The sequence below is a fragment of the Eubalaena glacialis genome, chromosome 11 (genome assembly GCF_028564815.1).
Source record: "Eubalaena glacialis isolate mEubGla1 chromosome 11, mEubGla1.1.hap2.+ XY, whole genome shotgun sequence".
NCBI lineage: Eukaryota > Metazoa > Chordata > Mammalia > Artiodactyla > Balaenidae > Eubalaena > Eubalaena glacialis.
The window spans coordinates 25,606,523-25,617,458 of NC_083726.1; the positions used below are offsets into that span (position 1 = coordinate 25,606,523).

The 10,936-nt window shown below is 40.9% G+C and overlaps 1 protein-coding gene across 2 annotated transcripts in view; it reads left to right on the forward strand.

The window, feature by feature from the left end:
* Nucleotides 1-6,843, forward strand: part of LTA4H (leukotriene A4 hydrolase) — a 28,125-nt gene extending 21,282 nt beyond the window's left edge. Inside the window, exons 15-19 of one of the 2 annotated variants that reach the window (XM_061204757.1) lie at nucleotides 802-856; nucleotides 2,556-2,651; nucleotides 5,042-5,124; nucleotides 5,778-5,882; nucleotides 6,565-6,843. In XM_061204757.1, coding sequence (XP_061060740.1) covers nucleotides 802-856; nucleotides 2,556-2,651; nucleotides 5,042-5,124; nucleotides 5,778-5,882; nucleotides 6,565-6,682 — 457 coding nt within the window. In that variant the 3' untranslated portion in view covers nucleotides 6,683-6,843. Of the gene's footprint in view, nucleotides 1-801; nucleotides 857-2,555; nucleotides 2,652-5,041; nucleotides 5,125-5,777; nucleotides 5,883-6,564 lie in introns of those variants that run through there. The other variant, XM_061204758.1, reaches the window with a different exon arrangement.
* Nucleotides 6,844-10,936: the final 4,093 nt, after the last annotated feature.

Sequence of the window (10,936 nt, forward strand, 5' to 3'; positions counted from 1 at the left end):
TGGTCACTTCTAATCAAAACTTACCTCATTTAGGCCCTGCGGGGCAGGTACCCCTCTGTTCTCTAACAGAAACATTTCACAGCAAGTAAGCATGACTTATGGACAAAGAGGGATGTTTTACAAGAATTTTGCACACATTACATGGTCTCTTCCATTGCTGCAAAATGTATGATTTGTTTTCCAAGTTGAGAACACATAAACCTTAGCATAACTTGCTTTGCTTAACGGTCAGAGTTCGTGAATTCTGCTTTCTTCTGAAAAGAGAGAATCAAAATCACATGATTTTGTAGTCTCCCAAGGGTGTCACCGTTATTTCCCCATTGTCTAGAACAGTGCCTGTCACATAGCAGTTGCTCGCAGATCTGTTGGATGTTTAGATGGTTGGAACGACAGAAAGGAAAAGCCACGAGAGCAAGGACTTTGTGGTGTTTACCATGTTGTCCTGAGTGCCTGGAACTGTTCCTGCCATCCGGGAAACAACACGCTCAGCTCAGCCCCAGCCCCTCCAGCATACACTGCAGAAGCATGTGACGGTCTCTGCTGAGATGTTTGGCATTCTCTCCAAAGAATAATCCAGGGTTTCATTAATTTGGTATCCAGTTGGATTTCTGTGTTCTTAGAGGACACCAGTAATCTTTAAGTCAGGTAGAAGATTTCCTATTTCCATCACTCTTGAGTTGTTTATCTTTATTTTCAAAGAACTTTGAAATTTAAGTATGTTCTGTAACTTCAAAATGGCATTGATGCAAAAGCATGTGCCTTTTTATAAAATGTAATCTCTAATATTCTGAATCTTTGCAGTTATGATATGACTCTGACAAATGCTTGTATTGCCTTAAGTCAAAGATGGATTACTGTGAGTAGTAATGTATGATTTTTGACTCCTTTTTGAATTGTACAAATGTGTCTCTACTCAATGAAGTGGGGGAGTGGTGCTTTACTTATGAACTCATGTATTTGGAGTTACTATTCCTAAGTCAAGTTTATCCAAAATGATATTATACCAGCCCTCAATGTGTAAAGTTAAGTTTGAGGGGGAAAACAAATGGATGTTGATGGTATTAGTTCTGATTTTTCTTGCTCTTAAAGGGGAAAGGGGTGGGGGAATATAGGCCTCTTAGAGGAGAGTAAGTGATTTTTAGGAAAGATGAATGGGCTCTTAGAAGAATAGATAGGGAGGTATGATAGTTTGCACCAAAGTTTGTCTGGGTGTGGAGAATAAGAGAGAGGAGTAGAAAGCTCCAGGTATTGGGAGACCCATTAAGGGTCAGAGGAAGGAAGAGAAACCAAATCAGGAGTAAGGCAAATCGGCAAAATGGAACAAGAAACCATGGCAAAAGATACCCTAATTTTAAATAAAATATAAACATCTTTTTGGAGATTCTCATAACATCATAACAAAGTTAGAGCATTACTGACTTTTTATATCTAAGTTCAAGATTTTTTTGTAAGCAAATATAAAATCTAACAACTTCTTATCAGAGCAGTAGGCTGGTTGTACACATATGTACCTCCTCTGTCAATGCTTTGCCCATCTCATCCTTCTCTCCACCCATCTTGCCCTGCCATGTAACCATGACCATGAATTTTGGTTTATCATTCCCCTGCTCTTTGTTTTTACCACTAATAAATATATCCTCAATAGGTAGTTTAAATTTGCATGTTTTTGAGCAGAGAATGAGATCTGTAAGTTCTAACATTTAGGTGAGGTTCTAAAGAGGGAGGAAGTTCTGATATTAAGGGTGTTTTGAAGGGGGAGGAAGATGTAAAATAATGATTCTTTACAAGGATGTATATGCATACATTAAATTTTCTGGAAGGATATACATATTAATATAGGTTCCTGAGGAGTGGGACTTGGAGACAGGGAGCAAAAGCAAAGGAATTTTTCATTTGGTCCTATTTGATTTTTTTTTAACCTTTGCATATATTTCTTTTAAAGTTAAAAGAAACCCTAGTTTAAAACTATTTTAAAAGATTTTTAAAATACTTATTTTGATAAGCTTTTTTTAATGTTCCTCAATCATTTCCTCAAAGATAATTCGCAATGAATCCTAAATTGAAAAGTACAGACCCACTTTTTTTTTTCCTTAGATGATTTCCAAGATTAAGTGGGGAAAATAGAATGTGTGAAGATGAAGGGAAAGATCTGTTTGTGGCCTTACGAGTTCATTAGTGTGATATTTAAAAGAATATGCAATTTGATTATTTACCCAAATTTTCGAATTGGCCTATAAATAGTTGACATGCTTTTTGTAGCATTTCTTTGCTTTGGAAATCTATATATAGTGAATTGTACAGACGTTGTCAAAAGTTTCCTCCACTGTTACTATTAATAGTCTAATTTTTCTTAAGTAATATAGATTTAGGAGTCATATCAGCTCTTTAAGTTATAGTGACGCCATCTCAGAATGATTAAAATAGCTAACGTTCAATTTTTTATAGTCTTATGCATCCTTGTATTTCTTTCTTAACTTTTACTTTTATGTCAGATAAACCAATACATATTATTGAATCGTACACGAATGGCAGTAATCAGGCAACATCTATTGCAGGGCAAAGAAGATGATTTAAATTCATTCAGCTCAGCAGACCTAAAAGACTTCTCTTCTCATCAGGTGAATGAATTTTTAGCACAGATGCTCCAGAAAGTAAGTACTAGCTCAAAATATTAGAAATTAAAATGGGCATAAAGGCACAGCATTTGTGGTTGAACCCCACTTGGAAAAAATATCCATGTGGAAACTAACAGAAAAAATGGTTTGGTAAAATCCATTCATTTACTTAAAAACATTTGTTGAATGCCTGCTATGTTTAGTATTGTGCTGAATATAAAAATACGTAAGAAAGAAATATGCCGGGTCCTCAAAAAGTTTATAATCATCTAGTAGGAAAGGTCACAAGTGCAAAATTTAGCAATAAAAGGAGGGATTTTAGGTGTCATTTGACAAAAAAGCGAAGAAGGACTCCCTTCCAACTGGGGTAATCAGGAAGGATTTTGGAGGAGTGGGGCTTGATTTGAGAAGAGCAGAGTCAGCAGGGAGATAGAAATTCAAGTTGGAAGGAGCAGCAAGTGACAGAGCGTGGCAGGAGGAGGACGTCGTGGCCCTGGGAAAGAGGTTAATGAAGAGAACGCTAGAAAGACTGCTGAGATCTGATGTGCTGTGTCTTGAATGCCAAGCTAAGAATGTTAGATTTGATTCCAGGCAGTCGCAGAGGATTTAACATTTTTAACAAGAGAGTCATCTGATGAAATGATGGATTATGACGACTATTCCGCTGGTGTTGGGGAGGCTGGATTGACATGAGGAACGCTGGGGGTGGAGTTAGTTGGGAGACTCACAGGAGTACAGGACCGGCAGGAGGGAGCTGGCGGGAAGGGAAAGAACAGGACAGTGAGAGGGAGAACACATAGCACGGAGCGTGGGGTTTGGGGACTGACTGGATTGGGGGTTAACGGGAAGGAGTCCAAGCAGATTTGAAGGTTTCAAAGCCGGGTAACTAAAAGAATATGCGAAGCTGCGAGGAGATGGGAGAGGGAGATAGCGATGGGGTCTTTACTATTACATGACAGGGAGCTCTTAGGTCTAAAGACCTTGAGAGGGATGGAAGAAGACTTTGAACAGAATTTCCTATGGAACTGATGCAAAATGAGGAACAGGGGGGGCTTCGCTGGTGGCGCAGTGGTTGAGAGTCTGCCTGCCGATGCAGGGGACACGGGTTCGAGCCCTGGTCTGGGAAGATCCCACATGCCGCGGAGCAACTAGGCCCGTGAGCCACAACTACTGAGCCTGCGCGTCTGGAGCCTGTGCTCCGCAACAAGAGAGGCCGCGATAGTGAGAGGCCCGCGCACCGCGATGAAGAGTGGCCCCCACTTGCCGCAACTAGAGAAAGCCCTCTCACGGAAACGAAGACCCAACACAGCCATAAATAAATAAATAAATAAGTAAATAAAGGAGTTCCTTTAAAAAAAAAAAAAATGAGGAAGAGGAATTTAAAGCAACGGGAGTCTTAGAGAACCCATTAGTGCATGAAGCCATCACGCGGTTTCACACATTTCTGTAGCCCCGCCTGCCGTGTGGCCTGGAACCACGAAGAGAGAAAGCATGATGGGCTGACTGGCGAGCAGGCACAGCACACATTGGGAAAGTAACGAGGTGACCTAGGAGGTGACCTTAACCAGCTGGCCTACCCGGCTGGATTTGGAGATTGGTGGAAACGAAGCAATCTGGGAAGGGTCCAGCAGTCAGTGAGAGCCGAGTGTGGCTGAGCGTTTTGTAAGACGCGGTAGCGGCTGGAGCGGGAGGTTTCCATCTACCTCCTGATTCCTGCGCCTGCATCCCGCGGGCACCGCCGGCGCTCCGCCTGCCCAAACTGAGCGCTGCTTTCTCTCCTTCACCCAAGCTTGTTCTCCCTTTAGCGCAGGTTAACCTGGGCACGGGAGTTTATGAGCCCCCTGAAACTGTACATACAACTTTGTGTTTATACGGTAAATGTATCCCACCCACCCCCCTCAGGAAAGGGTCCGTATTAGTCATCAGATTCTGAAAAGGGTCTGTAATATAAAAGTTTAAAAACTGCTATTTTGTAGGGGTATAGATCATTCAAAAGGGATTTCGGAGGAAACATACAAAGATAAACCTGGGGGAATCAGTGAGGAAAAAAATTAACTGTGATTGAATCTGGAGAACAGAATAAATTTAAGATATTTAAGGTATAAGGAAGAACTTGAAAGACTCTGGAGAGGTTCGGAAAGTTAGTATTTACATATACCAGAAAGTCTGAAGAGAGTACTTCTCATTTACCTCTCCATGTACCTAGCAAATTAAATTATCCCTTGGCTCCTAGTAGAATATCCTTATTCAGAATAAATTTGCACAAACTTTATTTTAGTGTGCATTTGTTTCTTTCATTTTTATCTAACTTATTTCTATTTTATAAAATATTGAGGATTTTAATCTGGCTAAGAATTTGTCTCCAGCTCCTTTCTTCCAAGGAATCCTGTTGAAATGATACATTATACTTCTTTATTTTGCTCTAGGCACCTCTTCCATTGGGGCACATAAAGCGAATGCAAGAGGTGTACAACTTCAATGCCATTAACAATTCTGAAATACGATTCAGGTACATCATTTTAACTTGTCTCTGTGGAAGAAAGTGGAAAACTAGTTTAAAAAGCGGAGAAAGGGAAAGCAGCATATGAGACGTACATGAGTCTTGAAAAATCCTTCTCAAATTTACTGCATCTATATACATAATTATAATGGTCTTTAAGGAATAGTTGCAATATCTGTAAGATGATAGTACTAATTGTTTTGTTAGAATTTATTCTAAGCTTCTCTTGACTTTAAAAAAATTAGAATTAAGGATTCATTGGTAAATAGGCATTCTTCCTATTGGACTCTGAAATGGGAATAGTTAGAAATCTTTGATTCTGTTCATCTTTCTTAATTCAAATTTGTAGCGTGAGCTTAAATCAAAGTTTAATTCCTTCCGAAATTGCATATGTAAGGTCTATGAGCACCTACATAATCCAAACCTTTTAAAACATATGATCTTTTTCAAGAACAAACTCTTCTTCTTTCTCTTCTCCAATTATTGAATGGTATGTATAAGGATTTGAGATTCTCAGAATAAAGACATAATATAAAGTGGTGTACAGTGTAACTATAATGGGATTATTCATCATTACAAAAGTAATTTTCAGATATACCTGTCATATCCTGCTTCTTCCTCCTCATTTCCTACCCTATACCCCCTAAAAATCCTCCTTTTAGATGGTTACGACTCTGCATTCAATCGAAATGGGAGGAAGCAATTCCTTTGGCTCTAAAAATGGTGACTGAACAAGGAAGAATGAAGTTTACACGACCCTTATTCAAGTAAGAACCAAGTCTCACTATGCTTTGACTTTATATAAGGAATGGGGAAGAAAAATCTTAAACAGATGTTTTTAATGTTGCTAAAATACCTTGTAAAATGCAATCTAAAAATAATATTTTTAAATCTGTTAAGGATTATAGATATAATTTTGGAATAAGAATTAACACTTCTAAATATTTAAAATTTGAGATGATTTCATTAGTTTTTTAGAAGGATTATATATGGATTACCTATTATGGGCCAAATAGGGTTAGACCCTGGTGAAAAGGAAATAAATCAAAGATAATCTTATATACACAAAAAGATCTTTAAAAGCAAGTAGAAGATAATTGATGAGTAGGGAAGGACAAGAAAAAAGTGTCTGAAGTTAAATGCAAGAAGGATCAAACAGGTAAAGCCAAACCTTTTTGATTCAAATGTTGCAATAAGGTAGAATAGGTTGCTTGACATATAATAAAGGAATGTTTGGTAAAAGTGAAAAAAGTTGTATCTTGGCCACAAGATACAATTTAAGAATATCTCGGTGAAGTTGTTTTGACTGTGAATTTGGCAGGAATTCTGAAAAAAATATAACCAAGACATAAATATCTATTATTAATCTGTTTGCTTTGCAAGTATAATAAAATTTGCTGAAATAAGTCATTATCCATCTTTCTTTTTTTTTTTTTTTTTTAAATGCAGGGACCTTGCTGCCTTTGACAAATCCCACGATCAAGCCATCCGTACCTACCAAGAGCACAAGGCGTGTATGCACCCCGTGACTGCCATGCTTGTGGGGAAAGATTTAAAAGTGGATTAAGGACCTGTCCATTGCTGATTTCAGACATTTCTCTTTTTAAAATTGAATTCATAAAGAAATACAAAATTTCAGCTCACATTGTAACTAAAAATGTCTTTTTAGTTTTGGCTTTTTATTGTTTGGTCAGTGATTTTTTTTTTCATAAATAAAGCTGATCTATCTCCCCTCCCACCCCTGGTGGCATGTTCTTTGTAAAGTGAATTTTAGCAAAGCTTAACCTTTTGATTTATAAATGTTGATTTTTTCATTAATTTCATATTCATTTTCTCCCACTATGGTCACAAGATATGTCAACATGTTATTTACCTCTTATTTTAAGCTCTTTAATTTGCATCAGCTGCACACCAAAAATTCAACATAATTAGGATTTTGCTTTTTAAATAACCTTAAAGATGAATACTTGGTTAGATTTGCTCATCACCCAGCTGGTGGACATAGGATGAATTCCCTTACCAAAATGTATAAACTAGTGGGAGCGCTCTGCTTCTCATACACGGATCCACCTGCTGTCCTGTTTTCCTGACTTTAGGGTCAGATGACCAACCTGAATACCACTGCTTCTCCCCTCAGTTATACCTGACAGTCTATTCAACCAGCCTCATCTCCTTAGTGGTCAGCAAACATTCTCCATCCATAAACAGCATACAGCACAGAGAAAGAAAGAGTTAAAAATAACAACTTTATCCAAGTGAGAGAGTAACAAAGAACCCCTATGAGTGTAATGCAGTGCCCCAGGGTGCCTCAGCACACAGTTTGGGAACCACTGTTGTATTAGTTAGGATTCTTTGATTGTAAGTGACAGCAATCCCAATGACTAGAAGTCAGAAAGGGAAAAGGAGGATTATATTAAGGATACAGGGTAGGGGGAGGTTACCAGAATCTGAGGACAGACAGAAGGGAACTGACACCAGGACAGCAGAGACATCAATACTCTTATCTCCCATTTCTGTCTCTCTGGTCTACATTGTATAGTCTGGCTACCCCAGCTTTACTGTTGCCAATAGTTCTTACCACATGGAGAGACTGTCTAGCTTTGGTCCACCCCTGGCCAAATAAACTCTAGCAAAGAGAAATGGTGTCTTAGAGCATAAATGTGGGTGGGGGCATATCATCGTTAAATACCCTCCAGAAGTGCTAATGTAGTATTTTAAAAAAAAAGTCTTAAATAGCAAACACTCTGGCCCTTCCTGTAATCCTGACTTCTCCCCTGTTCTCACTCTCCCAAATGGTTCTCTCCTTTTGGACATGTTTCTACACTGCAGTGTGCTTCTATTTCTCAGGCTCTGCTCTCACTTGTCTCCACACCAGGAATATCAGAGGAGAGAGTTCAGCTCAAATCCCTGGTATATAATCACAGTCGAAGTGATTAGACTTTAGCAAATCCATGGACCCAGATGATGCTTTTGGAGGCTTCCCCCACCCTATAAGTGTACCCCATACTCTAAGCTAATGTCATTTTTCAGTTACACTGATTAGTGATACTGAAAGTGAATTGGGGCAAGGGATGCTTGAGGGTGGTCTTGAAGGACGCTATGAAGGAGGAAGAAGGCGCTAAATATAAATGTTTGTAGGGATTCACCTAGGGTCCACTCAGTAGAGTCTACACTTACTTCAGCTAATGAGCATATGTTGAATGTCTTTGTGCCAGGCTGGATATACACATAATTTCTGGGTGAACAAACATAAGTAATTTCTACATAATGCTAAAGAAGTAAAGCAACCCAGAGAAGGGCCACTTACCCCAGTTGAAGCGTTTAGGGAATGCTTCCTGGAGAAGAGAAGGCCTAAACTGAGTCTTAAGGAATAAGAAATATCTAGCCAAGCAAAGAAAGTTGGAAGTGTTTTCCATCTGGGTGAAGAAAGAATAACATAAGTAAAGGTATTGACTTATGGGTTTTTTGTGTCATGAATTTGGACAGAGCCAGTGGAAATAGCTTGTCTCTGCTCCACGGTGTCTAGGGCCGGAGCTGGGACTCCTCAAACAGCTGGGCATGACTCAAATTGCTGGGAGCTGGTATGATCAGGTGGCTTCTTCCCTCACATGTCTGATGTCTGGCCTGGGATTACTCAGAAACTGGGCTCAGCTGGGGCCAGCAACTGGAGTGCCCAAGTAGTTTGGGTTTTCTCATAGCACAGGGGATAGTTGGACTTCTTATTAATCTTCTTTATACATCTGCATTCATCACCAGAGAGTAAGCACCATGAAGGTGGAGGATGTATCTTATTTCATTCCCGGCACCTAGCATAGTGCTTGGGACGTAACAGGCATTCAAGAATTATGTGTTGGATGAGGTAATGGAGGCGGACAGAAAGTTAAGGTGCTTCACATCTAAGGGCCTCAGTTTTCTGAGATGTAGTTGGTAAGGGCTTCCTCTGAGAATTAGAGGAGGTGGCTATTGAGAAGGTCCTTGAGGAGAGGGGTGACTGTTTGGGGAACTCTCTAAGGGGGAGGGGCATTAGGAGGCAGGGCCACCATCTACCCATCACAAGACTTTCTGTAGCAGAGCCTGCCTCTCCGGGTGAACACAGATGGAAGTTCGTTGTGATAACCCCGGGGGTGGGGGACGGGTGGCGGTTTATTCAGAGTGTAGGAATAGGGTTAGGGTTATAAAGGAATTTCAAAGTGCTGAAGAAAATGGTCCAGGTGAGTAACTAGGGGACCAGCTTCCAAGGAAAGTAAGGGAGAAAACCAGTGGGAAGTGCAAAGAAGAAGGAACTGACCGGAAGCCAGGTTCAAGGTCAGAGATGACTGACGTAAGGGGAGAACGGGAAGGCGAGGAGGCTGTGGTCAGAAGGTGGGATACTGGAATTTAAGATTTCTGATGTGGATGAAATTCAGGTGATGATGAATTCCAGAGTGCGGTCAGGATGTGGGTGGCTGAAGTGCAAGTTTTAATGAAGCGCAAGGAGGGGCAGCTCTTTCTTTGTACACTTCCCCAGGAAGGTTTCAGAGAAGGACGTTCTGGGTGTGGGTGTTTTCTATGATACCACAACTGTGTCTCTATTCCCAACAGAAGTCTGTTTTAGTGGAAACAGACTTTTCAGGATTTTTCCACTGGAATAATCCAATTTCTAGACACTGGCTTACTACTAAAATGCTGCCTAGTTAAAACAGTGCCAACATTTCCTTGATTCCCTTTTCACGCTCTTCAGAGTTCCTTAATACTAACTAGTTAATGAATCGGGTGCAGGGAGCAGTAATCTGTGTTGAAGAAGCTTCCTTGGATTAGGGATATCCATTCAGGATACCACGATGAAAGAACATTTATAAAGCAATATAGGTATATATTAAAGTCCAAACAATAGTCATCACAAACACTTCCATAGCATTTCCATTGTACCAGGTGCTGCTCTAAGGGCTTTACATGTACGAACTCACTTAATCCTCCCAAAAGCCCTTTGAAATAGGTGCTATTATCATCCCCATTTTGTAGGTGAAGAAACAGAGGCCCAGAGAAGTCAAGTAACTTGCCCAAATGTCACACAGCTGGGAAACGGCAGGACCAGGATTTGATCCCAGGTAGATACTGCAAACACTGCAGTGAGGAAATTAGCCCCTTTGCCTTTTGATGAGGAAACAGAGGCTAATCAATAACTTACTGCTCCAGGCTAATAAGCGGTGGAGCTGGAGTCCAAGCCGAGGTGGCTGTCACCCAAATGGTGACCTTTAGTTGTGAAAATGACCTCTGGCCTTGCCCTCTCCCTTTGTGGAGGGACAGCTTCAGAAAACCTTCATAGTGGTAAGGGCGGAGTTGCTCAACACGTATTTGGGAATAAACAAATGCATGAAGATTGCCACACTCCCTGGTGTCACAGTTGGCCAGTGAAGAGCATTTTACAGTTGAGTAATTCCAGATAAAGACAGGAACCTGGTGTTTATAAGCTGCCCTTAATGGAGGAGAACGCAGACAGAAACCAGGGGAGGGAGGAATCAGGGCCCCTGCGGAGACAGGGCCAGCAGCAGGGTCGGCAGGCTGTAGGACCCGAGGGCGGGAGAACCCAGGCCTTGCTGGCAGCAGACCTGGACGGCAGGTGGAAAGGCGGCCTGCATCCCGCTCTCCTGCCCCTCGCTCAGCTGCAAAAATATCAAAGGGACACCATGGGGCGCTCAATAAATATTTGTCCAATGCCTGAATGAGTAAAGGCAAGGAAGGGGGCGTGTTTTGAAAGCCCATCCCACTTCTCCCTATCAACCACACCTCGGTAGTCATTCCCGGATAAAACTCTCCCCTCCCGGTGACTGTCGCCAGCGGA